This window comes from Callorhinus ursinus, unplaced genomic scaffold (genome assembly GCF_003265705.2).
Source record: "Callorhinus ursinus isolate GAN/ISIS: 27379988/994484 unplaced genomic scaffold, GSC_fseal_2.0 scaffold202, whole genome shotgun sequence".
NCBI classification, from domain to species: Eukaryota; Metazoa; Chordata; class Mammalia; order Carnivora; family Otariidae; genus Callorhinus; species Callorhinus ursinus.
In genome coordinates, this window is record NW_027397264.1 from 19,052 (window position 1) to 44,758 (window position 25,707).

The following is a 25,707-nucleotide window of genomic DNA, read 5'->3' on the forward strand; positions in this document are numbered from 1 at the left end:
GCATCCTTTTATTCATGAAAATGGGAAAGGTTATGAGAGATTAACAATTTACTAAAGAAAATATTCAAGGAAAGTAAAAGTTTTTCAAAATTTTCCCTCATTTCTAATCTGAAATGCAAATTAAAACAAGACACTGCTTTTTGCCTATCAGATCTGTACAAATTAAAAAGTTTATAGGGACGCCTGGGTGGCTCAGTCAGTTAAGCAGCTGCCTTCAGCTCAAGTCATGATCCCAGGGTTCTGGGATCGAGTCCCACATCGCACTCCCTGTTCAACGGGGAGCCTGCGTCTCCCTCTGCCTGTTGCTCCCGCTGCTTGTGCTCTCTCTGACAAATAAATAAAATCCATAAAAAATTAAAAAATAAATAAAAATTATATTAATCTGTGTTGCAAAGGATGTGGAGTAAAGGATAGTCCTATTCATCGGTGGGTGTATAAATCAATAACAGCCTTTTAGAGGGCAGTTTCTTAGTGTTAAAGAATTCAAACCTCATGGTTTCACTTTTAAGATTAGTCTACACATGCTGAAAGAATTTTAATTGAACGATTTTTAGCGATAAGAAAACAGGAAACAACTAATGTCCATAGTAGAAAAGTGGTTGAATATTCAAATTGCCATACACTGATAAATTGGAAAAATATTAACAGCCATTAAATTGAATGTACTGTCTGACCTGTTCTGAAATATCCATGATATATTTCTTGTTAAGTGCAAGAAGATAATTGCAAAAAATTATATACTATTTTTATAGAAAGAGCATGTGTTTAAATACATAGAAGTATAGTCACGGAATTGTTTTTCAAAGCTTTTATTCTTTATTTTTATTTTTTTTCAAGATTTTATTTATTTATTTGTCAGAGAGAGAGAGAGTACAAGCAGGGGGAATGGCAGGCAGAGGGAGAAGCAGGCTCCCCACTGAACAAGGAGCCCGATGCAGGACTCGATCCCAAGACCCTGGGATCATGACCTGAGCCGAAGGCAGACGCTTAACTGAGCTATCCAGGCATCCCTTAGCTTTTATTCTTTAAAGCTTTTTTTTTTTTTAAGATTTTATTTATTTGTCAGAGACAGAGAGGGTACAAACGGGAAGCTGCAGGCAGAGGGAGAAGCAGACTCCCTGCTAGCAGGGAGCCTGGTATGGGACTTGATCCCAGGACCCTAGGATCATGACCTGAACCAAAGGCAGACGTTTAACTGACTGAGCCACCCAGGCATTCTTCAAAACTTTTATTCTTTCATTTAAAAACATTTTTTTAAGTAGGCTCCATGCCCAGTGTGGAGCCCATTGCGGGCTTGCACTCACAACCCTGAAAACAAGACTTGAGCTGAAATCAAGGGTTGGACACTTAACTGACTGAGCCACCCACGCATCCCAGTCATGAAATTGCTAACAGTGGTCACTTCTGGGGAAGTGGGATTGGGATTTGAGGAATTAGACACTTTTATCTGATACTCATCACTGGGTTTGTTTTTTTTTTTTCACATTTTAAAATTACCAAGAGACTATACAGCTATTTTATAGATTCAATCCATTTTAATGACCTTAATTACCAGGGTAGTGAAATGTCAGGCAAAGGACTGTGTTAAAAAATAAGATAATAAACTTAGGATGTATGGGCTTGGTGTCAGTTTTGAATCCTAGTCATTTTTCTTATAAAAATGTACAACAAAAAGTAAATATGATACTGTTCCATTCAGTTTTCATACAGTCTCGGGGTTTTAAAACTTTGAAATCAAGAACTCGACGTTTACAGTCCACCTCTGAAAGATTGACAGAGACGCAGCATATAACACCATCATTTGTAAAGGTAATTAGACATATTTTGTTGTTTGAAAAAGCAGTAATTTTCAAATTATTAAAATGAGAACATTCAATATCTGGTTTCTTTTATTGGTGAGTTGATTTTCTAAATGATTAATTACCTGTGTAATCATTACACCTACAACTCTTCTGAGTGCCCCAGTCATGTCTCTCCTTTGGCCTGTTAGACATCTCCTTTTGTTTTTATCCTACACATCTACCTGTGTGTTCTCTAGAATAGCATCCGCCCAAGCTAGAAACCTGTTGATCAACTTTGATTTGTTCATCTTTTCTCTCCTGTCACATCCATTAATCATCACATCCATTAATCACTAAAGTCCTATTGATCCAGCCTCTTAAATATTTCTTAGAACTGTCTCTTTTCATTCCCAGTTCCACTGCATAGATGGAGTATAACAATTTCTTGCCTAAAGGACTCTAGTAAACATTCATTTAGTCTCCTTGCCTTTATTTTTTTTAAAGAATTTATTAGGGAGAGTGCACAGGGAAGGATGTTGGGGGGAGGGGCAGGGAGAGGGAGAGAGAGAATCTCAGGCAGACTCTGTACTGAGCGTGGAGCCCAACATGAGGCTTGATCTCACGACCCTGAGATCATGACCTGAGTGGAAGTCGAGTTGGATGCTTAACTTACTGAGCCACCCAGGCGCCCCTTAGTCTCCTTGCCTTTAGTTTTGTTACCTTCAGTCCAGCTTCCAGACTGCCACCAACCCACCATCTGTCTAAAATGTTTTAATGTAATATATTCCTCTGATTTATTGTCAGATTCCTGCTGTAGTATCCATTTGGCCTCTGCCTCATTTTTCTGTTATCTTTAATATGGCACCCCTTCTGAACCTCTACTCTACTTGTCTCTTGGCATTTTAAAGTCGTGTCATAAAAGATTGCTTGCAGTTCCTGAGTGCTAAAGCCTGTTATTTAATGGCTGTGTCAAATTGTTTATGCTGTGCATTTCCTTTGGTTTAGACATCCTATTTCTCTGTAATGCCTTTCCTGGCTTCCTGAGGTAGCATTTATTTTACCACCAGACCTAGAACCTCTTTTTTTTTTTTAAGATTTTATTTATTGATTGATTTGAGAGAGAGAATGCATGCGAGCGGGAGAGGAGCAGGGTGGGGGAGGGAAAGAAAGGGGAAAAAATCTTCAGCAGACTCCTTGCTGAGTTCAGAGCCCAATGTTGGGCTTGATTCCATGACTCAGATCATGACCTGAGCCGAAAGCAAGAGTCAGATGCTTAACCAACTGAGCCACCCAGGCGTCCCCAGACCTAGAACTTCTAACGTAATATCAAAATGATTTCAAAAAATTAGTTATTTGTGTATCTCTCCCTAGTAGACTGAGAACATTCAGATCACTGGTTATTTATCTTTACATTTTCAGAATTTATACAAGGCCAAGTATATAAGTTACTCAGTAAACATTTAATAACTTAATGAGGTTTTTCCTCTAGTAGAGATAAAGGAGTGTGAACATCAAACCATTAGAACCCTAAGTCCACAGGTGACCTATTGTTTTCAGTATAGTATTCTTACAGAGAGTTTCTTTATATTAATTGATTGATGCAAGTGTAAGGTCCAAAGTTAGTTTCTTAGCCATTGATTAAGTAATTTATTGTTGAGTCTTAGTGTAATTCTTCTGATAGACAATAAAAATTAGAAATTCTAGAGTTTTTGAATGAATTTTTTTGTGAGTGATCATTATATTATTGGGCAGTGTTATCTATATAGTCACTACTGATGCATTGTTTGTGTATTTAGGGGTTCCTTTTGCGGGACAGAGGATCAGATGTTGAGAGTTTGGACAAACTCATGAAAACCAAAAATATACCTGAAGCTCACCAAGATGCATTTAAAACTGGTTTTGCAGAGGGTTTTCTGAAAGCTCAAGCACTAACGCAAAAAACCAATGGTAAGTTGATTCGACACCATCCATATTTGGGAAGAATATCTAAAAGGAAGTCATAGTCCTACCTTTAAGTGATTACAAATATTTTTTCTAACAAGTATGCACCTTTTCATTGGTTATATTCCATTATATTTGTAACTTAAGCTGTATCAAAATGGAAAATCTGTTGGCACTCTCCCTTTTCTCAAATGAGAAGCAACATCAAGGACAGAAGCATGAGTGCCTTGATGAGGTTTTTGGTCACAGGGTGCTGAAAGGAAATCATGGCAATTATACAAAGGAATGCCAGGTTCCAAAACTGCATGTGATATAATATGATTACCATCAATAACCTAATGCTTACTTTTCATCAAGCTGTCATTTGTCATTGTTGTCATTTGATTTAAGGTTGTTTTTTTTTTCTCCTCCAGATTCTCTGAGACGAACTCGTCTGATTCTCTTCGTTCTGCTGCTATTTGGCATTTATGGACTCTTAAAAAACCCATTTTTATCTGGTAAAGGCTCTTTTATCTGACTTTTTTTTTTAATCTTTTAAATACTCAATTTTTTTTTCATAGTTAGTCTGCCTTAGACTTAGGAGAGAGGAAGCATTTACCGTTCTGGTGTCTAGGCCTTTCTTTCCCAAGTCAACACTTCACAGATTGGGTCAATTTGACATTGCTTTTTTGCATTAAAGTAGAAAAGTTTTAATCTGTTATGGTTATATGCCATCTGCATTCTCAGGGCTCATTATATTTACATTGCTTTGTGGATTACAGGGAAAGTTCCTTCAGACACTGTACATGTTTCAAGTTTTATTTTTGAGACAATAATTAATATTTTGATAAAGTTCCAATGATTATGTTATAGCAAAAATGTTAGATTAGCTTCTATTAGTGGTTCGTTTTCTAGACTTTTAGAAAGTTATACCTGTCCAATTATAAAATTTAAAAAACATACAGAATTTTATAATAGCAATACAAAGTGAAATAGTCCCCTATTTCAAAGACACACTAATAAATTTGTGAAAATTTATGTGTAATATATAAATATATAAAAATTTGGGATGCCTGGGTGGTTCAGTGAGTTAAGCATCTGTCTTCGGCTCAGGTCGTGATCCCAGGATGCTGGGTTCGAGCCCTACATTGGGATCCCTGCTCAGTGGGGAGTTTGCTTCTGCCTCTGCCTTGCCCCTCCTCCCACTTGTGTGCTTTCTCTCTCCCCTTCTCAAATAAATAAATAAAATCTTAAAAATATATATATACAAATTTAGTATAGAATTAAAAATTGCCTTAAATGAGTCTCATATTTTCTCAGTTTGCCAGTCTAAAATGAATAATGGTGGTTCCTGTTGCTTTCTCAGCTCTTCAGTTTTTACCCTGGGTTCTCTATGGTCTTTATGATTGATTACTTTGAGAGAAAAAAACTGATATACAATTAAAGAATATCAGTTGATCTGAATCAGGACTTTATCTCAGAACTTGCATGTAACCCCAGTATTTTAAGTTTTTTGTGGAATAAAATCTGAGATAAGATTTTAGCATCCAGGAATACTATTTTTTATTTTATTTTTTTTTTAGAGATTTTATTTATTTGACAGAGAGAGCACAAGCAGGGGGAGCAGCAGGTAGGGAGAAGCAGGCTCCCGATGTGGGACTCGATCTCGGGACTTGATCCCAGGACCCTGAGATCTTGACCTGAGCCAAAGGCAGACGCTTAACTGACTGAGCCACCCAGGTGCCCCAGAATATTCTTTTTATAGCTAGAGTCATCTTTTGTCTCCTTATTTTCAAAACAGAACCAGTGTAGGGACACTGTATGATATTGGAAGGGTGGGATTAGCTGTGGTAATTATTTTATGTTTCTTAATTTCTTACATTAAGCAAAATACATATCAAAATAAGTGTATTACCTTATAATTTCTGATAAGTTTCAAGTGGTTTGGCTACAAATTTAATTTGCATTATTTATTAAGCCCATCTGTGTAGATCCTTGAATAAACGATTTAGTGGGCTAAAAGTATTAGTATCCATTGTAGAATTACTGTATTACATTTGCTCTTCCAACTTGTATTTTTTTTTAAGATTTTATTTATTTATTTGACAGAGAGAGACACGAGGAGAGAGGGAACACAAGCAGGGGGAGTGGGAGAGGGAGAAGCAGGCTTCCCGCCAAGCAGGGAGCCCGATGTGGGTCTCAATCCCAGGACCCTGGGATCATGACGCGAGCCGAAGGCAGACGCTTAACAACTGAGCTACCCAGGCGCCCCTAACTTGTATATTCTTTTTTTTTTTTTAAGATTTTATTTATTTATTTGACAGAGACACAGCGAGAGAGGGAACACAGCAGGGGGAGTGGGAGAGGGAGAAGCAGGCTTCCCGCGGAGCAGGGAGCCTGATGCGGGGCTTGATCCCAGGACCCTGGGATCATGACCTTAGCCGAAAGCAGACACTTAACGACTGAGCCACCCAGGTGCCCCCTTAACTTGTGTATTCTGATACGCTAAATGTTTTCAACAAAACTCTATATTTTTGCCTATTGATTCTTTTTGCATCTAAATTTCTGTCTTAAAGACAATATTTTTTGTCTTCTGAGGAAAGTAGAAATTGCTCTATTTACTCAATATCTTTTCAGTAGGGAAGTTTAACCAAAGGGGAGAGATTTTAAGAAAGCTTAGTAATAGTTCTCTGTAGTTCATTCTAAGTATTTTACTCTCCTTCCAAACTTTCACTTTCTTAATGATGTCATTACTGATATATATCATCTGAGGACAAGTAATAACAGTTGCTAGAGGAGGAGGCTACATGAAAAGTCAAATAATCCCTTTTAAGGTTTACCCTTTTTAAAAAAAAAAAAAAGGCAGTGCCAGTTCTTATGCTAGGTTTAAGGCAATGTATTTCATGGTGTGCATCCCTGACCAGTTTTATCAGGATAATTTAGGGTAATTGTTAAAAATGGAAACTCCTGGGGCACCTGGGTGGCTCAGTTGGTTAAGCGTCTGCCTTCAGCTCAGGTCATGATCCCGGGGTCCTAGGATCGAGCCCTGCATGAGGCTCCCTGCTCAGCAGGGAGTCTGTTTCTCCCTCTCTCTGCCTGCCACTCCCCCTGCTTGTACTTTCAATCTCTCTGTCAAATAAAGAAATAAAATAAAATCTTTAAAAAAAAAAAACAAAACTGCAAACTCCTGGGCCTTTTCCTAAATATGAAAACCAGAAGTTCTGGACCATGGCCTGGGAACTTGCATTACTACATTTCTCAAGTGATTTTTAGGCACGGTGGAGTTTGAGAATGATTGGTGTAAATTTCTCTTGTTAGATATTATAGAAGAGGGAAATAATTTTTCATTTTAATTGGAAGGTATAAAGATGTCATTTTAATGTGAGTCATTTATTCCTTGAACATGGTCTAGAAATCCAGAAGATGTAGTTTCTATTACTTCACTATGAATTTATGTATGTAATACTTAAATGTATTTTTCTCTACTTTCTTATATCTGAATAATAACGTGGTTGGAATTTTATGAATCTATGAAATATATAAACATTTCTTTTTTTTTCTTCTTTAGTCCGCTTCCGGACAACAACGGGGCTTGATTCTGCAGTAGATCCTGTCCAGATGAAAAATGTCACCTTTGAACATGTTAAAGGAGTAAGTTAAAAAAATTTACCCTACTCTCTATTGTCTAATTATGTAAGGCCGGTATTTGATTTTAAAGGTGTAAAATAGAAAATAAATACATATTTGTCTCTACTTCCAGTTCCAGGCACTAAAACTCTTGTAATTCCCTAAGTGACAAGAGCATTAGGTTCATCTTTGGTTCTACAGTTTGGTCTTTGATCCCGATGTCTAACACAGGGCTTCTACGTCCCTAGGAATTTCCTGGGTGATTGCACTATCTTTTGTACTGAGGCCACTCTGGGTGGACTCCTGAATTGGGGCTGGACACTAGAACAGACCAAGTCATGATTAGAACTTTGGACGTTTTAGCTTCACTGCATATTCTCCAGACCCCTTTTAGATACTGGGATAGAATAAATAAATCTCTGCATATAAGCAAACACTAGAGTGTGTTCAAAAGTGATGAAGTGGGATTATGGGAGAAATATGGAGTGGCATAAAGAGGATTGGGAGTTTGAGAGAAAGGTCACAATTTTAAATGGGGATATTCAGTGTATGATTGACTGAGAAGGTGATATTTGAGTGAAGATTTGAAGATGATAGACTAAAGCATGCATGTATTTTTTTATAAGATTTTATTTTTTATTTTATTTATTATTTATTTTAAGATTTTTTTATTTATTTGACAGAGAGAGACACAGTGAGAGAGGGAACACAAGCAGGGGGAGTGCGAGAGCGAGAAGCATGGGGTGCCCGATGTGGGGCTCGATCCCAGGACCCGGGGATCATGACCTGAGCCGAAGGCAGGCGCTTAACGACTGAGCCACCCAGGCGCCCCATAAGATTTTATTTTTAAGTAATCTGTACACCCAGTGTGGGGCTCGAACTTACAACCCTGAGATCAGGAATCACATGCTTTACTGACTGAGCCAGCCAGGTGTGCCTAAACCATGCATGTATTTGAGCAAAGAACACTTATAGCCAGAGAAAGAGAAAAAGATCCTGAAGAATTAATGTGCCTGACTTGTTTGCTGACCAATAAAAAGGCCACTTTAATATGGAATAGAATGAGAGCTCTTCCTCTTTCCACACTCTGTTCCCTAACTATGCATAAACATTTTTCACAACCTTGACTATTAGGGAATTAAGTATCAGGGATCACTATGATAGTTTTATACCAAGTATTCCTTCCCTTCCCTTTGCAATTTAAACAGCTGTGAACCCTTTTGGAGTTGCAGAAAGAAAATAATTGAGGAAGAGTTTGGTGCAGTGAGTATTTGAAAACTTGACTCATTAGTGCAGAGGGCTCTTCCCGTTTTGTTTAAGATGTGCAGTCAGCCTGCTCTACGTTGAACCTGTGCTGAGATTATGGTCAGCAAGGCATTCTTACTTTCTCCCTGCAATGTATAGACTTCATTACTCAGTATACTACACTTCTTTTGGAATGAGTCCAATTCTGATTACTAAGCTAAAGAAGACATGCTGATAATACTAGAAATGGGGACATCACAAAGTTTTTAGATTGTCACAGTTTCCTATGCTAATCTAAACAAATATAATTACTGTTACAATTTTATATTGCTCTTATTGCTATAAAATCTAAATTTATGTAGACCAAAGTAATTTATAACATTTACCAAAATAGGTATGCCAGTAGGTGGTACATGTGATCAGTTTTACCAAATCTTAAAGAGCTAGTATAGGAATGTCATTTCCTTGCCTAGAATTTCTGGTTATGTAGGAATAATTTTATATATAGCTGCCATAAAAATACTAATAAGGGCTTTTATAACTTTATTCATTGCCTTGTTCCCTAAACTATTTTCCTGTATAGATTTTATATACCTCAGTTGGGAATTTTCCTGACACAGAGTTTGGGCAGAGAAAATGTAGTTTGAGTAGTAGGTGACAGCTAATTTATTTTCCTTCTCCTTCAATTTAAAGTTATCTGTTACCTTGACCAAATGTACTTTGGCTTTCTTTTAGTATATGGATATCTTCGAATGTTTAAAAAGCTTATTTTAATAGATAAAGAGCCAAATCTCTTTTATGTGTATATATATATATTTTTTAACATTTTTATTTATTTGAGAGAGAGAGAGCAAGCACAAGTGGGGGGCGGAGCAGAGGGAGAAGGAGAAGCTGAATCCCGCTGAGCAGGGAGCCCAATGTGGGGCTCGATCCCAGGAGCCACCCAGGTGCCCCCCAAATCTCTTTATAAACATAAATTTTATTGAAGCTTAGTGTTCACACAAAACTGCACAAATCACAGATCTATATCTTAATAAATTTTTACACAGTGAACTCAATATATTATTTGCACCCAGCTCAGGAAATAAAATATTACCAGAAACTTCCTAGTGTCCCTTTTTCCCACTGGAAGCATAATCGTTGTTCTGTCTCATAACGCACATTAATTTGGCTTGCTTTTGAATTTTACATAGTGTATATGGCTTCTTTCACTCAACATGACATTTGTGAGATCCATCCGTGTTTTTACATGAAGTTGTACTTCATTCATTCCCATTGCATAGTATTCTATGAATATCACAATATTGTATATTCCACATTAGGTAGACATTGGGTTGTTTCTAGTGTTGGCCTAAAGAGTGCTATTGTGAATTTTTTTTACGTTTTTTACGTTTCTTGGTGAACATATGTATGCATTTCTCCTTAAAGTTTAACTTTACATTTTATTAAGTTTTAATAATGTAATCAATAACTTTCAAACACTATTCTAAGCCTAATTTAAAAAACTGTTTACTCTTTAATGATTGTATACTTCCTAGAAATAGTCCTAGAAAATTATCTAGGAATCTAAGAGAGTCATGAGTTTAATTCTAGATTTTCATAATGCCCTTCAGCCCAGAGATGTTTCATGTTTTAGCACACCTCTTGTCAGGTAGTTTCTTTTTAACCCTGACCAATGTACTTGAGTTCTTTTTTTCCCACTGAGAACTATTTAAAGTTGTCTAACGTAGGGTTGCATATTGGCTGCAAATGTATTATTAGGCCAGTGTAATTCAAAATAAATACATGAAAGTACACACATAAATGTGCTTTTAATTTTAATTGATAGCTAACATTTTTAATGATGTCTTTTTTTTTTTCTTGAAAAATTGAAGTCTAGAACACTAGGTCTATATTCTGTGGTAGAGCCAAGTCTTGGTGGTTTGTCCTCTCTAAGGGTCTTTGCTTTCCAATTCAGCATACTGCCACCACTATTATTTTATATCTGGTCTTCTGCAGTCGTCTTTGATATCATTCTGGCTCTAGGTACTTGTATTTGTTACTTCTGGTTGTATGCTAACTAATTTCTGATAGGCAGCTTTTTTTTTTTTTTTAAGATTTATTTATTTATTTGAGAGAGAGAGAGACATAGAGGGAGAGAGAGAAGCAGATCTGCCGCTGAGTGGAGAACCTGGTGTAGGACTGGATCCAGGGACCCTGAGATCATGACCTGAGCCGAAAGCAGACGCTTAACCAACTGAGCCAGCCAGGCGCCTCTGATAGGCAGCTTTCTTAATCTTATATCAGAGTTTTTAAAGTTGAGTTAATATTCTACATGCCATCTTTGTTGACCAGATTGGGCTTTATTTTTGCGAGAGACCTTAATTCTACATGGTTTTTGTATTGGGGGATTAAATCTTTTGAACTTTTTTTGCCAGAACCATTTACAAAGCAATATCAGTGCACTTTGGCTTAATTTTAGTCTCCACCCTTTGGCATTTGTAAGGAACTAAGTCATTTATAATCTAGTGGTAATTCCTTATAATGAAAATAATCTAATAATTAATCATAAATTAATGTTATAACTTAAACACAGACTCCCTTTTCATTGATATATATTAAGCTCACATAATTTGCCCTTGAAGCTTATAAACCAGGTCAAAAGTTCTGGATTTGAAATTTGGTAGGTTAGTCTTTCTGTTTTATACCAAATGCCACTGACACATTTAACTAGAATTGTGAATGTAAGTCCTTGTTAACTGAGGGAAGCACTACTTGAAAATGTAAGAAGTTGGGGCGCCTGGGTGGCTCAGTTGTTAAGCCTCTGCCTTTGGCTCAGGTCATGATCCCAGGGTTCTGGGATCTAGCCCCGCATCGGGCTCCCCGCTCTGCGGGAGGCCTGCTTCTCCCTCTCCCACTCCCCCTGCTTGTGTTCCCTCTCTCGCTGTGTCTCTCTCTGTCAAATAAATGAATAAAATCTTAAAAAAAAAAAGTAAGAAGTTAAGAATTTTTTTGTTGAAATATGTAAGGAGACCGCATAATTGGCAGAAAGAGTCGGGTGAAATCCCTTTTGTGTGTGCATTTATAAGGGAGCCTTCAAGTTAATTTCCAGTTAAATTTACTATTTTCAAAGAGGAGGCCTTGATAATCTAATCATTACTTAGAATTGTTTGATAAATTATATCACTTTAGGTGGAGGAGGCTAAACAAGAACTACAGGAGGTTGTTGAATTCTTGAAAAATCCACAAAAATTTACTGTGCTTGGAGGTAAACTTCCAAAAGGTAAGATATCTTCCCTTTACCATGACTTGGCATCAAAAAAATACTGTAATCCATTACTAATTTAATCTTTACCGGATTTAAAAGCTTAAAGTTTAGTTCTTAATTGCTATTTTACAAATAAGTCTTCATTCTGAACATAACTTTGAATAACCTTTTTTGAGGGGAGGGGGATTTTGAGTTTTGTTACAATTTCAGTTGTGAGAATAGTGCAGAGAACTCTCTGTACTCTTAACCAAACTCAACAGTTTTTTAGCACTTTGTCCCATTTGCTCACTTTCTTTACAGAAATGTATTTTTTTTAAAGATCTTATTTATTTATTTGACACAGAGAGACACAGCAAGAGAGGGAACACAAGCAGGGGGAGTGGGAGAGGGAGAAGCAGGCTTCCCGCGGAGCAGGGAGCCCAATGTGGGGCTCAATCCCAGGACCCTGGGATCATGACCTGAGCTGAAGGTAGATGCCTAACGACTGAGCCACCCAGGCGCCGCTACATAAATGTATTTTTAAACTGTTTAAGAGTAAATTGTAGATACCATGCTCCTTTAACCCCAAATACCTCTTTATGTATTTCCTATAAATAAGAATATTCTGTTACTTAACTCCAATATAGTTATTTTTTTTAAAGATTTTATTTATTTATTTCACAGAGAGAGACACAGCGAGAGAGGGAACACAAGCAGAGGGAGTGGGAGAGGGAGAAGCAGGCTTCCTGCGGAGCAGGGAGCCCAATGCGGGACTCGATCCCAGGACCCTGGGATCATGACCTGAGCTGAAGGCAGACGCTTAACAACTGAGCCACCCAGGCGCCTTTCCAATATAGTTATTAAAATGAGGAAATTTAACATGGTTTCAGAACTATGATAAAATTCAGTTATATTCAAATTTCTGCATTTCTCTTAATAATATCTTTTGTAGTGGGGACCTCCCATCCCCCACCCCAACCCTAGGTTTAGACTCAATCCAGGTTTACACATTTAGATTTTTCTTTAACCTTTTTTTTAAATCAATTTCTTTTAGAGAAAGAGGGAGAGAGGTAGAGCAGGTGGGGGGAGGGGCAAAGGGAGAGAGAGAGAATTCTCAAGCAGACTCCCTGCTGAGTGCAGAGCAGCCATGGGGCTCAATCCCAGGAGCCTGAGAGCATGACCTGAGCCAGAACCCAAGGGTTGGCTGCCTAACCTACTGAGCCACCCAGGCACCCTTAGATTTTTCTTTAACCTGAAAAAATTCCTCAGCCTGCCAATCTATCTATCTATTTATTTATTTATGTGAGAGAGTAGGCACACATGCAAGCACAGGAGTTGGTCTGGGGGAGGGCAGAGGAGAGAGAATCTAAATCAGACACTGAGTGTGGAGCCCCATGTGGGGCTCAATCTTAACGACCCTATCGTGATCTGAGCCGAAGTCAGATGTTTAACTGACTGAGCCACCCAGGCCCCCCTCCTCAGCCTTTTCTTATGGGAGTGTGTGTGGGTCTTTCATGACCTTAAAAGTTGTGCAGAATACATACTAATTTGTGGAATGTTCCTCAGTTTGTCTTTGTCTCATGTTTTCTCACAGTTAATATGATTTTTAATGACTGTTGTGATTTATAATAAGAAATACATATTTAGTCTTAGTCCCATTCTTGTAGTTTCATAGTGATGACAGCAATAGATTTGTCTTCTGTTGTGTTGATGAGGCGACTTTTAGAACACACTTAAGGTTAGGAGCTGGTTGCCAGGAGAATCAACCATGTGATTAGAGGGCTGGAACTTTCAGTCTTACCCTCCTGGCTGGAGGCTGAGTCAGTCATGTCTATGTAATGAGGCCTCCATTAAAACCCAAAAGGATAGGATTCACAGAGCTTCTAGGTTGGTGAACATGTAGAGATGTGGGAAGAGCGGCATATCTAGAGAGGGCATAGCAGCTCAGCAGTACTTTTCCCTTTCCTTGCCCTATGCATCTCTTCCATCTAACTGACTGTTCCTGAGTTGTACCCTTCTATAATAAACCAGTAATCTAGTAAGTAGAATGTTTCTCTGAGTTCTTTGAGCTATTCTAGCAAATTAATCAAATCCAAGGAAGGGGTCACTGGGACCTCCTATCTATGATCTGTCAGTCAGAAGCACAGGTAACAACCTGGTCTTGCAGATGACATGGGGAGGGGTGGGGATAGAGGCAGTCTTTTGGGACCAAGTCCTTAACTTACAGTATTTGATGCTATCTCCAGGTAGGTAGCGTCAGAATTGAGTTGAATATTAAGATGCCCAACTGGTGTTGGAGAATTGTTTGTTGGTGTGAGGGAAAACCATATGCTGGAACTGGGTACAAGATTGTAATGACTTTGTGGTGTCCTTGTAGTATATGATTGTACTATACTTTAATCACTTATATTAAACTTTTATGGTTTCCAATGTTTTGCTCTTAAAAATTAGCAGTGTGAGGGCTGGGCAAAATGTGTGAAGGGGAAAGGGAGAAACATGCTTCCAGTTGTTGAATAGATAAGTCAGAGGAATAAAAGGCATAGGAAATATAGTCAGTGATACTGTAATAGTGTATGGTGACAGATGGTAGCTACACTTGAGGTGAGCACAGCATAATGTATAAACTTGTCAAATCACTGTGTTGTACATCTGAAATTAATGTAACTGTGTATCAACTATATTCAAACAGTTTTTAATTAAAATAATAAAATCAGCACTCTGATGATCATCTTAATATCTCAAGGCTTTGCCCACATGCTTAATTATCTCCTTAGAATGAATTCTAGATTTACTTATTTATTTATTATTATTCTAGATTCCAATTCTAGAAATGGAATTGGTGAGTTGAAGGGGGGACTCATATTTAAGGTTTGTTTTTATACTGCCCGCTATCTCTACTGACAATGTTCAGCAGTATATAAAAATGTTTGCATGAGGGGGTGCCTGGGTGGCTCAGTGGTTAAGCGTCTGCCTTCAGCTCAAGTCATGGTCCCAGAGTCCTGGGATCAAGCCCTGCATCAGGCTCCCTGCTCCGAGGGAAGCCTGCTTCTCCCTCTACCACTCCCCCTGCTGTGTTCCGTCACTCACTGTGTCTCTGTCAAATAAATAAATAAATAAAATCTTTAAAAAAAAAAAAAGATAATTCAATGGGAAAAGAACAATCTTTTAAAAAAAATATTTGCATGAATCTCTGCTAATTTAGGATTCATTTATTAAAGTCAATACTATAACATCATAAAGAGGACGTTTAATGTCATAAAGTAGTACACTTTTTCTAATCACAAGGGGTATTTTATAAAATTGTGGGAAACTTCTCAGGTACCAAAATAGATCCTACAGAAATTGATATGATGATTTAAACCAGCTAAGAATAACAATAACATGGTAATACAAGAGGATAGTCTTAAGGGTATTTTCCAGCAACTTTCCTTTAAAAAGAATTTTATGTTAAAATATAGCATTAATATGGGGTTTTTTTTTACCTTTTTAAATGAAAAAATGAAAAGTGGAAACCAGAGAATTCTGTTATTCCCACTTATGAAAAACATACTGCTGTTACAAAAATTTTCAAATATATGGAATAGTTACAAAACTGTAGACATTACTTTATACATCTAATTTACTTTGCTGTGTATCACCTGAGACTAAGGACATTATCCTAAAGAGAATAATTTATTCTACCAAATAAAACTAAATACTATTTCCTTAATATCTTGTACTCCAGTATTTTTTCAAATTTTCATCAGATGTCCCTAGAATTTCTTAAAATGTTTTTTATGGAAGAGCATCAAGTCAAGGGTTCATGTGTCACATTTGGTTGTTTAATCTCTTAATCTGTGTTTATTCACATAAATTTATTTATCTTATTTAGTGATAAATAAGTTTATTCCATTCTCTCAAGATAGAAATGGTAGAGAAAAATTAGTTTTGAAGATCCTGAAGTGAATCATTACTAGAGACGTATGTTTTGTTTCAAAATATTGGTCATGTGCCTTCAACCTCAAAACTGTATATACATTAATTAATAACTTTGTTTTATAGGTTCACATCAGGTTTATTTTTATTTTTTAATTTGAGTCATTCTATTTATTTTTTCTTTTAGGAATACTTTTAGTTGGACCACCAGGGACAGGGAAGACACTTCTTGCTCGAGCTGTGGCTGGAGAAGCTGATGTTCCTTTTTATTATGCTTCTGGATCAGAATTTGATGAAATGTTTGTGGGTGTGGGAGCCAGCCGTATCAGAAATCTATTTAGTATGTTTTAATGTATCTTTCATATAATAACGAAATTTTGTTAATTTAAGGGAAAGAGGGCTTCTTACCCTTTATTTGCTACTTGATTATTTGATAGCTGACCTAGCCATTGTGGGGTTTTGGTTTTAGGTAATTTAATGTGTGAGCTAAAACAGAACTGTACTTTTTCCCCAAATAGAAGAGGTAGAAGTGTTAGATGAGGTTGGGGCTTGTTGAAAAGCTGGGTTTTTGTTGTTGTTGTCCTTTTTATCTTATTCATCAATTCGATAGTATGTAATTAAAGAATAATTAGCCTCCAATCTGATTGTATATGGTTTGTACAGTGGAAGAATGAATACTCAGTTGTTTTTATTATATATCATTTTCTATGGTACAGTTTTTTTTCCCAAGGCTACTGTTCTTGTATCAGTTCTAAAGGAAAAAAAGATCTCCTTTTGTGTATTTTCTCCTTAATGAATGTCTTCTGTTGGCTTTTGACAGTCTTACAGGTTTTTAATACTTACATGATTTTGTTCAAAAAGCATTGATTTCATTAAACTTATTTGAATCTTTTCTCTTTTCCTAGGGGAAGCAAAAGCAAATGCTCCCTGTGTTATATTTATTGATGAATTAGATTCTGTTGGTGGGAAGCGAATTGAGTCTCCAATGCACCCATATTCAAGGCAGACTATAAATCAACTTCTTGCTGAAATGGATGGGTAATTGAATCTTCCTCTGTCTTTGGGATATGGTGATATATTTGGTAACATTCGAGAAATAGCGGGGTGTCTGGCTGGCTCAGTCAGCGGAGCATGCAGCTCTTGATCTCATAGTTGGGTGTTTGAGCCCCACATGGGGTATAGAGATTTCTAGAAAGAAAGAAATAGAAAAAAATGTAGGCAACAGAGTAGTCCCTGTGGAAGAAGTCAAGACAAGCTGCATTCTCTGTATTGTGTTCTTTCCATTACTAATGGGGTGATTGACATATCAGCTCTTCTTAATTGGTGATCTCTATACCTTTTTTCATTAATTGTATGATGACAGGAAAGTGATGATTCCAGTTGAGAATACTAGTCTGTTTGGAGATGTAAAGAGTGTATGCTGGTTCCTACACAATTTGTGACTAGGTATTAGTGTTGTAGTAGATTAAAAGTTTGCATCAGTTTTTGTAATATAAAGAGCAAGATGTGGGGTTGCTTTGAAAGAAGGAAAAACTTCTTAAAACCATATAAGACATTTTGGAACCAAACAGGAAGTCTAGGAGCAAATAATTTGAATTGGTAAACTTGAGAATAATTTTTCACAAATGAGTCAGGTACCCAAGTCTTTTCTGTCAGGTCATGTCTTCCTAAGTAGAACAAATACTGTGAAGGCATATAATCAGAGATGACTTTGTGATTTATTATTAGCAGTTTTATTGAAGTGTACTGGCCTAATAACATTTGTTCCTTTTAAAAAATAATAGAGATGTCTTATCACTTTAGGTATAAAAAAGATCAGTCCCTCTTCTTTGCTGTTACTAAGTTTAATGATAAACAGTTTTGTGTAGAGCATTTCTATATGTGTACTTTTTTAATTTTCAGTGAAATGTTACTTTTTTTCTTTTTTAATAGTTTTAAACCCAATGAAGGAGTTATCATAATAGGAGCCACAAACTTCCCAGAGGCATTAGATAAGTACGTATTAAAAGACTTTTGACAAGTACTGATGCATACTGAACCATGGATGAACTTTAAAAGAGAAAGAAGCTCATCACAAAATATCACATATGATTCTTTTCATATGCAATGTCCAGAATAAGCAAATCGGTGGCAACAGAAAGTAGATTAGTGGTTGCCAGAGGGTGGGAAGAATGGAGAGTTGGTGGTGCGTGACTGTTGGTGGCTGTGGGGTTTCTTTTGGGGTGGGGGAATAAAAATATTCTTGAGTTAGATTGTTGATAATTGCACAACTCTGAATATATTAAAAACCACTGGATTATCTACTTGAGATTCTGTGATATGTGATTTAAATTTCAGTAAAGTCGTTAAAAGAAACTTCTGACAACTTTATATCACAGAATTTGGGGATGGTGGAGAGCATTTTTAAAATAAAATTTATTATAGTTTTTAAAATTTTTGATTTTATCATAGAAGTTACTCATATTTTAATTTGATCTAATAGTTTTATCTTTGCCTAAGTCTGTAGTTTAACATTCTATACTTAGAGCAGTTGTGATAGGAAGCTATCACAGTGTAGCTCTCATAATGGACTGCTCTAGAATTATTTTTTCTTGAGTGACTGGCTTGCATGTTTTTGTTTATGAGGGTTGTGTATTACCTCTCTCTATCAGCCTTTGTTCTGCCTTCTGGTTATTGAAACTGTTACTTAAGTCATGTTTTACAAGGAGTTATCTGAATATTTATGTTCAAAACTCCAGTCTAGAGTGGAAATAGGTGATGGGGATTAGGGAGTGCACCTGTCGTGATGAGCACTGGGTGATGTGTGGAATTGTTGAATTACTATAATGTATACCTGAAACTAATATAGCACTGTATATTAGCTGTCCTGGAATTAAAATAAAACCCAAAACTCCAGTCTAACCTCTGGTTGCCATTATCCTTCCATCTTGACTTTAAGAGTGTCAGTCCTATTTAATTTGACCTTCAGCATACTCAGATTATTAATTTATATTTTCTTCTTATATTCTCCCTTTAGTGCCTTAATACGTCCTGGTCGTTTTGACATGCAGGTTACAGTTCCAAGACCAGATGTAAAAGGTCGAACAGAAATTTTGAAATGGTATCTCAGTAAAATAAAGTTTGATCAGTGTAAGTCTGATTCCAATAATAAACTTTATTATTATCTCTATAAAATGGTAATATTTCATTCTGCCGTTTGTGGTTCTTACTTGACAAATGTCTCAAAAGACCAGTTTTTTATATGTCCTTTTTTTTTTTTTTTTAAAGATTTTATTTATTTGACAGACACAGCGAGAGAGGGAACACAAGCAGGAGGAGTGGGAGAGGGAGAAGCAAGCTTCCCACAGAGCAGGGAGCTGGATGTGGGGCTTAGTCTCAGGATCCTGGCATCATGACCTGAGCTGAAGGCAGATGCTTAACAACTGAGCCACCCAGGCGCCCCTTATATGTCCTTTTTAAAAAGTTTCTATCTTGGGGTACCTGGGTGGCTCAGTCTGTTAAGCAGCTGCCTTTGGCTCAGGTTGTAATCCCAGGGTTCTGGGATTGAGCCCTGAATAGGATTTTCTGCTCAGCATTTTGTAAATGTACATTTTATAAATGTACATATAATACTACTTATGTATAAAGTATTTCAAGATGAAATTCAGAAAACAAAATGTCTTTTTTTTTTAAAAAGATTTTATTTATTTGTTGGACAGAGATAGCAAGAGCAGGAACACAAGCAGGGGTAGTGGGAAAGGGAGAAGCAGGCCTCCCGCCGAGGAGGGAATCCGATGCGGGGCTCAATCCCAGGACCCTGGGATCATGACCTGAGCCAAAGGCAGACACTTAACTGAGCCACCCAGGTGCCACAATAAACTGTTGTCTGAGTATACATTTTCAGTTTGTGCTTAGGCTAGTAACAATTTAGGTTATAATTTGAAGGTTTATAAATCAAGTCTGGCAACTCTGAATTTCTTTGGTTTTTTGTTTGTTTGTTTGTTTTCCACAAAGTTCTTTTAAGAACTACTGTGATTTGTCCCAGTGGTAGTTTTAATGATATATTTAATGGCAATTTTGGCTTTTTCCTTTAGAAAAGTAAGTTTATTTTGTAGTTACAGTGAAATAAATATTTTAAGTTCTAGTTCAGGATAGCTGTTTTCTTTTTTCTTTTGGAATGCGAGTTGTTTGTGAAGAGTTGTTTTGGAATTTTAATATTGTATTTGTCTATGTAGCTGTTGATCCAGAAATTATAGCTCGAGGTACTGTTGGCTTTTCTGGAGCAGAGTTGGAGAATCTTGTGAACCAGGCTGCATTAAAGGCAGCTGTTGATGGAAAAGAAATGGTTACCATGAAGGAACTAGAGTTTTCCAAAGATAAAATTCTAATGGGTAGGTTTTCTCTCCCCTTTTTTCTTTTTCCCTTACACTGTTCATTATGTTAGAGAATAAATTCTTTTTGAGAAAAAGTTTATAAAAAAGAAAGGTACAAGAGCAAGAAAATACATACTCAAAAATAGCCACACAATTGGGCCTCTTACAGAACAAAATAGAGTTTATATGATTATACTCTTTGGGGGCAGGGGGTGCCCATGTGTTTCCTCTTGTCTGATATTGCTGATAAAAGAATAATTTTACTAATTTTCAGTATTTGATTTTAAATCTTGAATTGGCTTCAGAACAGGTTAGTTATGACATTTCTTCTTTAAATTTATTTTCTGTAAATAGAATTAAACTTGTTGATAGGGAGTAAGATGACAGCTCTTATGATTTTGGTTGTCATTTGTCAAGTTATTGTGGTTTAAAATATTTGTTAATGATATTAAGTCATGTCACTCTAAGAATTACTTAAAGGCAAGTGGGTTTCATTCATCTAAATATACTTTCCTTACGGAATAATTTTATTCAGTTAAATTTTTATCCTTAGGACCTGAACGCAGAAGCGTGGAAATTGATAACAAAAACAAAACCATCACAGCATATCATGAATCTGGTCATGCTATTATTGCATATTACACTAAAGATGCAATGCCTATCAACAAAGCTACAATCATGCCACGAGGGCCAACACTTGGACATGTAAGTATCTTATAGTTTTTTTTCTTTTCTTTCAAGTAACACTCTCCAAAAACGTATGTAGGAAATTATTGATGAAAATAATTAAAAAGAAAATTCAACTAATTCCTAAGTTTGTGGAGAACTTTCTTCTTTAACATTCTGAACCATTGTGAAATCAGAGATACTGGTGAAACATCTGCTAATAAAGAATGCTAATATTTCAAATATTATATATTTATATTATGAAATTTAAATCTGGAATGACAACAAAGTATCATTCTTAAATATGTAATTGCTCTTTTCCCTCCACAAAGAAACTATGTCACTGGTTCCATAGTTATTCTAAGATTTTTCTTATTGAGTACAAGTTTCATTTTCATACCTTTCTAATGATAGACATTTTAAGCATTTTTGTGCACCTGGGTATAAGTCCATCCTCTTGCAGTATCATATACCTATTACATATAAAATGAATTTTTGCTTTATAAAGAATTTTTCTTATTTTGTATATTGCCAGTTTTGTCATTAGTTGCCTGAGACCATCTCTACTAAATGTTTTTGAACTGTCAGCATCATGATATTAAGTACTATAGCAAGAGCCAAGTGATTATTCTGATTATTAATATAGGTATTTCAAACTGTGTCTGAAGTTTTTCTTTGTTTTCAATTGTCTAGGTGTCCCTGTTGCCTGAGAATGACAGATGGAATGAAACTAGAGCTCAGTTGCTTGCACAGATGGATGTTAGTATGGGAGGAAGAGTAGCTGAGGAGCTTATATTTGGAACTGACCATATCACAACAGGTTAGCTGTAAAGAATGGCTTTAGTTCAAATTGTGCTTGCTGATTTAAAAATACTTTAAAAAATTGAGTTCTATGTATATTTTTTAATTTTAGGTGCTTCCAGTGATTTTGATAATGCAACTAAAATAGCAAAACGGATGGTTACCAAATTTGGAATGAGTGAAAAGGTAATAGTTAATTTTAACCCTTCCTCATGTATCAAATGATGATTTGCCAAGTGTCTGTTTATGAGAGAGGGTTGTTTTTTGTTTTTTTTTTAAGTTTTATTTGAGAGAGAGCGAGTGAGACAGAGAGAAAGCACAAGATGGGGGAGGGTCAGAGGGAGCAGGGAACCTGATGCAGGACTTGAGTCCCAGGACTCCGGGACCATGACCTGAGCCGAAGGCAGTTGCTTTAACCAACTGAGCCACCCAGGCGCCCTGTGAGAGAGGGTTCTCATTATAAATTGTTAACATTTACTTTCCACCCGTCTCATTTCAAGTAGATTTGTCACAGCTTATTCTAAACTAAACTTTTTGTTTTTTGAGTAATAACATAGTATTCACTTTCCATTCTAGCCGCTTGGACAATAACAGTATTTCATGAGTTAAGCAAATGTTAAGATATTCTATTTTCTATTCTTATGACAAAACACCTATTTGCTGAGCTTGCTTTACCCTTTCCACATATTTCACTCTCCTGCATTATCACTGTGGCTTCATGAATCATTTCTAATACACTACATTGTGGATTTCTGGATTTGGAATAGCTGCAAAGGTTTTCTAAGAAGGTACTCAGAACCATACTTACTACATTTTTTCTCTTGTATTTTTAATTTTAGTCTTATACTTTCAGAAGAATGATGAAATTTCTTTGCCCTCAAGGGTGTTTTTATATTGAATTTCTTCCTTGTCCCCATGATGTTTCCTTAAGTATAGGATAGTACTTCCTCTGTTACATTTATTAGTGGTTTAGGGTTTTTCTGTTCAATTTCTTTTTGTTTGTTTCAGCTTGGAGTTATGACCTACAGTGATACTGGGAAACTGAGTCCAGAAACTCAATCTGCTATTGAACAAGAAATTAGAATCCTTCTAAGGGTAATGATCATATTTTTCTGTGCTTATTTGTCTAGTCATAATGTGCCTTAATAGTTAGGTACTACCAGAAGATAATGGTTATCCCCCTGTTTAGAAATGTCACTACGTATAATAAAGAGAATAAGTGCACCATTGAAACTATGATTTCAATATGTTGTTTGGGAGCCTCTGGTCATAGACTGAATCTTTATTTTATTCTGGCTATAGGCTAGGAACAGTTAATATCAGTAATTATAAATATTCTACTTCAGCTGTAAAACCATAGAGTTGTTAGAATAGGGGTATTGATTATTTTGAGTCTTTATTGGTTTTTCACTCTGACATATATTTTATTCAACAAATATTATTTGCTTTGTGCCTAGCTGCATGCGTGTGCTGAGAATGAAGCACAAAGTTCTTTGAAAACAAGTCTTTTTGATTGCAGTGTGCAGTACAGAATATGTGAGCATAGACTCAGTGAGATCAGTAGGTACTGTAGTCTCCTCATTGTACAGCAGATGCTTGGATTAGGGCAGTGAGTGTAGAAATTGAGAAAATGAATGCGTTCAAGAGATACTGATACAGTGGAATCAAAATGCCTTTTTGATGTTTGGGTGAGAGAGCAGCTAAATTAAATACAAAGCTGTTTCTGCCTCATGCAGCTGTATAGTTGTGTGTGTCTTTTACTGAGAAAACACTGATGATGGCCTAAGGTGGGGAAGTATGTAGATAATGAACTGAGTTTTATACATATTGAATTTGAGGTGTCTTTTTTTTTTTTAATTTTGTTTATTTGAGAGAGAGAACGAGAGAGCGAGCATGAGTGGAGTGGGTGAGGGGCAGAGGGAGAAGCAGACTGCCTGCTGAGCAGGGATTCTGACGTGGGGTTTGATCTCTGGACTCCGGGATCATGACCTGAGCTGAAGGGCAGACGCTTAACCGAGCCACCCAGGTGCTCCTGAATTTGAGGTGTCCTAGTGAAGATTTCAAGTTGAGGGAGCTACGTGGACCTGGTGCTTAGTGCAGAGGTTCGATATGTGCATTCCATTTGGATGTGCATGGAGGCAGGTCTTGGAATGGAAATGACTGAGCTAAATTCCAAAAAGTCTAGTGAATGAAAACTGTAGTTAGGGTAGTAGATTGCAAAATCAAGGATGTTGAATAGGGCTACAGTCAGATGGTGTAAACTTCAAAGGAATCATGGTTTATGGAAGAGGGTAGCATAGTAATGGTCTGTCAGTGGTGAGGGGAACAAAGAGCTCACCTCTTTACCCTGAAATGTCTGGGATAAGAGTGAATCATTAGCTGCCACTTGAGGGCTTAGGAATCTCCCCCAGGGAGGGCGAGGTTTTGATTAACTTAAGGGGGTAGAAAATGGTTTAAAGTCATTAAGTATATGAAAAGTCTGTATAATGGAAAGGTTTAGAAGGTGTTTCAGAAGAGGAATTCTCTCTGCCTTCCCTGAATCTTCATTCTCTTTCCTTTACTATTTATGTTGAGTAAATTATCTATACTCTAGTATTCTTAGGGCATTGGAAATACTTTCTTTTCTCTAGTACTTTTCTTAAATGTTAAGATTGGGAAGGCAGTAGGTACTCTTTCTGCTAGATGGCACACTTACATTGTTATTAAGGGAAATGATGACTAGCTAGTACACATTTTAGGTTCAAATGTTTATGAAACTTAAAAATATGAAAACCTTATCGTAGTCTTTCATGTTACAATGTAAGGGTTTCATTCCAGTGAAGTTTTTAAAGTTAATACTAATTCATCCTTGGATATTAGTTTCAATATTCCATGACATATTTATAATATTTTATGTTTTTTTTTAATTTGATGATTTCACTTGACCATAACGGTTTTGTTCAGAATGTCTAATGATGTTTATTTTTTAATAATTGTGTCATGTTTATATGACTTATGCTTCTTGATGTTGGTAAACTCATTTTACAGTGGTATAGTTGTCACAGACTGACAGAGTTGTTACCAAATAAGACAATAGAAAAGTAGATCTTTTCTGTGAATAAATTGCTGAAATCTCACAAGGCAAAAGGAGCAAACCTCCCTTTCCTTTTTAACATGTGTATTGAATAGAGAAACAGATTTCTTTGTTCACAATTTAAAATGCAGATGAGTATAATACATACTTTTATATCTTTAAGTAGCTCCCTAAGTAATCCTCATTTATCAATGTGATAGATTTTGAGGTTAAAAATAGAACCTTTGCAAATACGAAACTTATCTTTGAGAACCAAGCTTGCCCTATCTATCTATCTCTATCTATCTATCTATCTATCTATCTATCTATCTATCTATCTATCTATCATCTATCTATCTGTCTATCTGTCAAGTAGGCTCCATACCCAGCATGGAGCCCAATGCTTTTATCTTTTATAAGTAGAAATGAATATATTTCATATTTTTTAAGGCATATACATTTTTTTTTCTTATTGTTTTTGCTTCTCCTAAGTTTTCTGCCTCTTAGATACCTGCTTTTTTCATTTCAGGACTCATATGAACGAGCGAAACATATCTTGAAGACTCATGCAAAAGAGCATAAGAATCTAGCAGAAGCTTTACTAACCTATGAGACTTTGGATGCCAAAGAGATTCAAATTGTTCTTGAGGGAAAGAAATTGGAAGTGAGATGATAACTCTTAAAATGGATGCATTGCTGGTTTTACTGCAAGAATATATAAGTAGCATTTCAGTAGTCTCTTTTTGCAATGCTTTTCTCCCATTCTTGCCTTGGTGTCACTCAAGGGTGTGAAACACTTTGTCTCTCTTTTGTCATGTTTAATCTAATTTTGGTTATTCTCCTGATGACACCTATTGCAAATTATCAACCCATAGTAAATATGTTAAAGAAAATAAAGAACTATTAGGATTGGAAACAGCTTGTTTGAGAAATGTCAATAAGTTATTCATTTGAAAATAAGTAGTGATTTTATGGTTGGTTCCTCTATTAGATGTGAATAAAAAGTGTGCCTTTAGCTCTTGGGAAGTATTTTTACTTGGCAAAGTAAAATTGTTGAAGGATTGTCTTTGTTTTTAGATAGTACCTTTTATCTTTGATAAAGATATGCTGCCATTTGGCTGT

The 25,707-nt window shown here is 36.3% G+C and overlaps 1 protein-coding gene across 1 annotated transcript in view; it reads left to right on the plus strand.

Annotated features, from left to right (window-relative positions):
- The window catches only part of LOC112818725 (ATP-dependent zinc metalloprotease YME1L1), a gene marked incomplete at its 5' end in the record, with an annotated part of 37,787 nt that extends 12,286 nt beyond the window's left edge, over nt 1-25,501 (plus strand). Inside the window, 15 exons of the mRNA XM_025865849.2 lie at nt 1,700-1,809; nt 3,578-3,728; nt 4,136-4,219; nt 7,270-7,352; nt 11,745-11,835; nt 15,902-16,054; nt 16,620-16,752; nt 17,647-17,709; nt 18,731-18,843; nt 19,929-20,084; nt 20,620-20,771; nt 21,426-21,552; nt 21,646-21,719; nt 22,542-22,628; nt 25,115-25,501. Of these exons, the coding sequence (XP_025721634.1) occupies nt 1,700-1,809; nt 3,578-3,728; nt 4,136-4,219; nt 7,270-7,352; nt 11,745-11,835; nt 15,902-16,054; nt 16,620-16,752; nt 17,647-17,709; nt 18,731-18,843; nt 19,929-20,084; nt 20,620-20,771; nt 21,426-21,552; nt 21,646-21,719; nt 22,542-22,628; nt 25,115-25,258 (1,721 nt within the window). The remainder of the gene's footprint in view (nt 1-1,699; nt 1,810-3,577; nt 3,729-4,135; nt 4,220-7,269; nt 7,353-11,744; nt 11,836-15,901; nt 16,055-16,619; nt 16,753-17,646; nt 17,710-18,730; nt 18,844-19,928; nt 20,085-20,619; nt 20,772-21,425; nt 21,553-21,645; nt 21,720-22,541; nt 22,629-25,114) is intronic.
- Nucleotides 25,502-25,707: the final 206 nt, after the last annotated feature.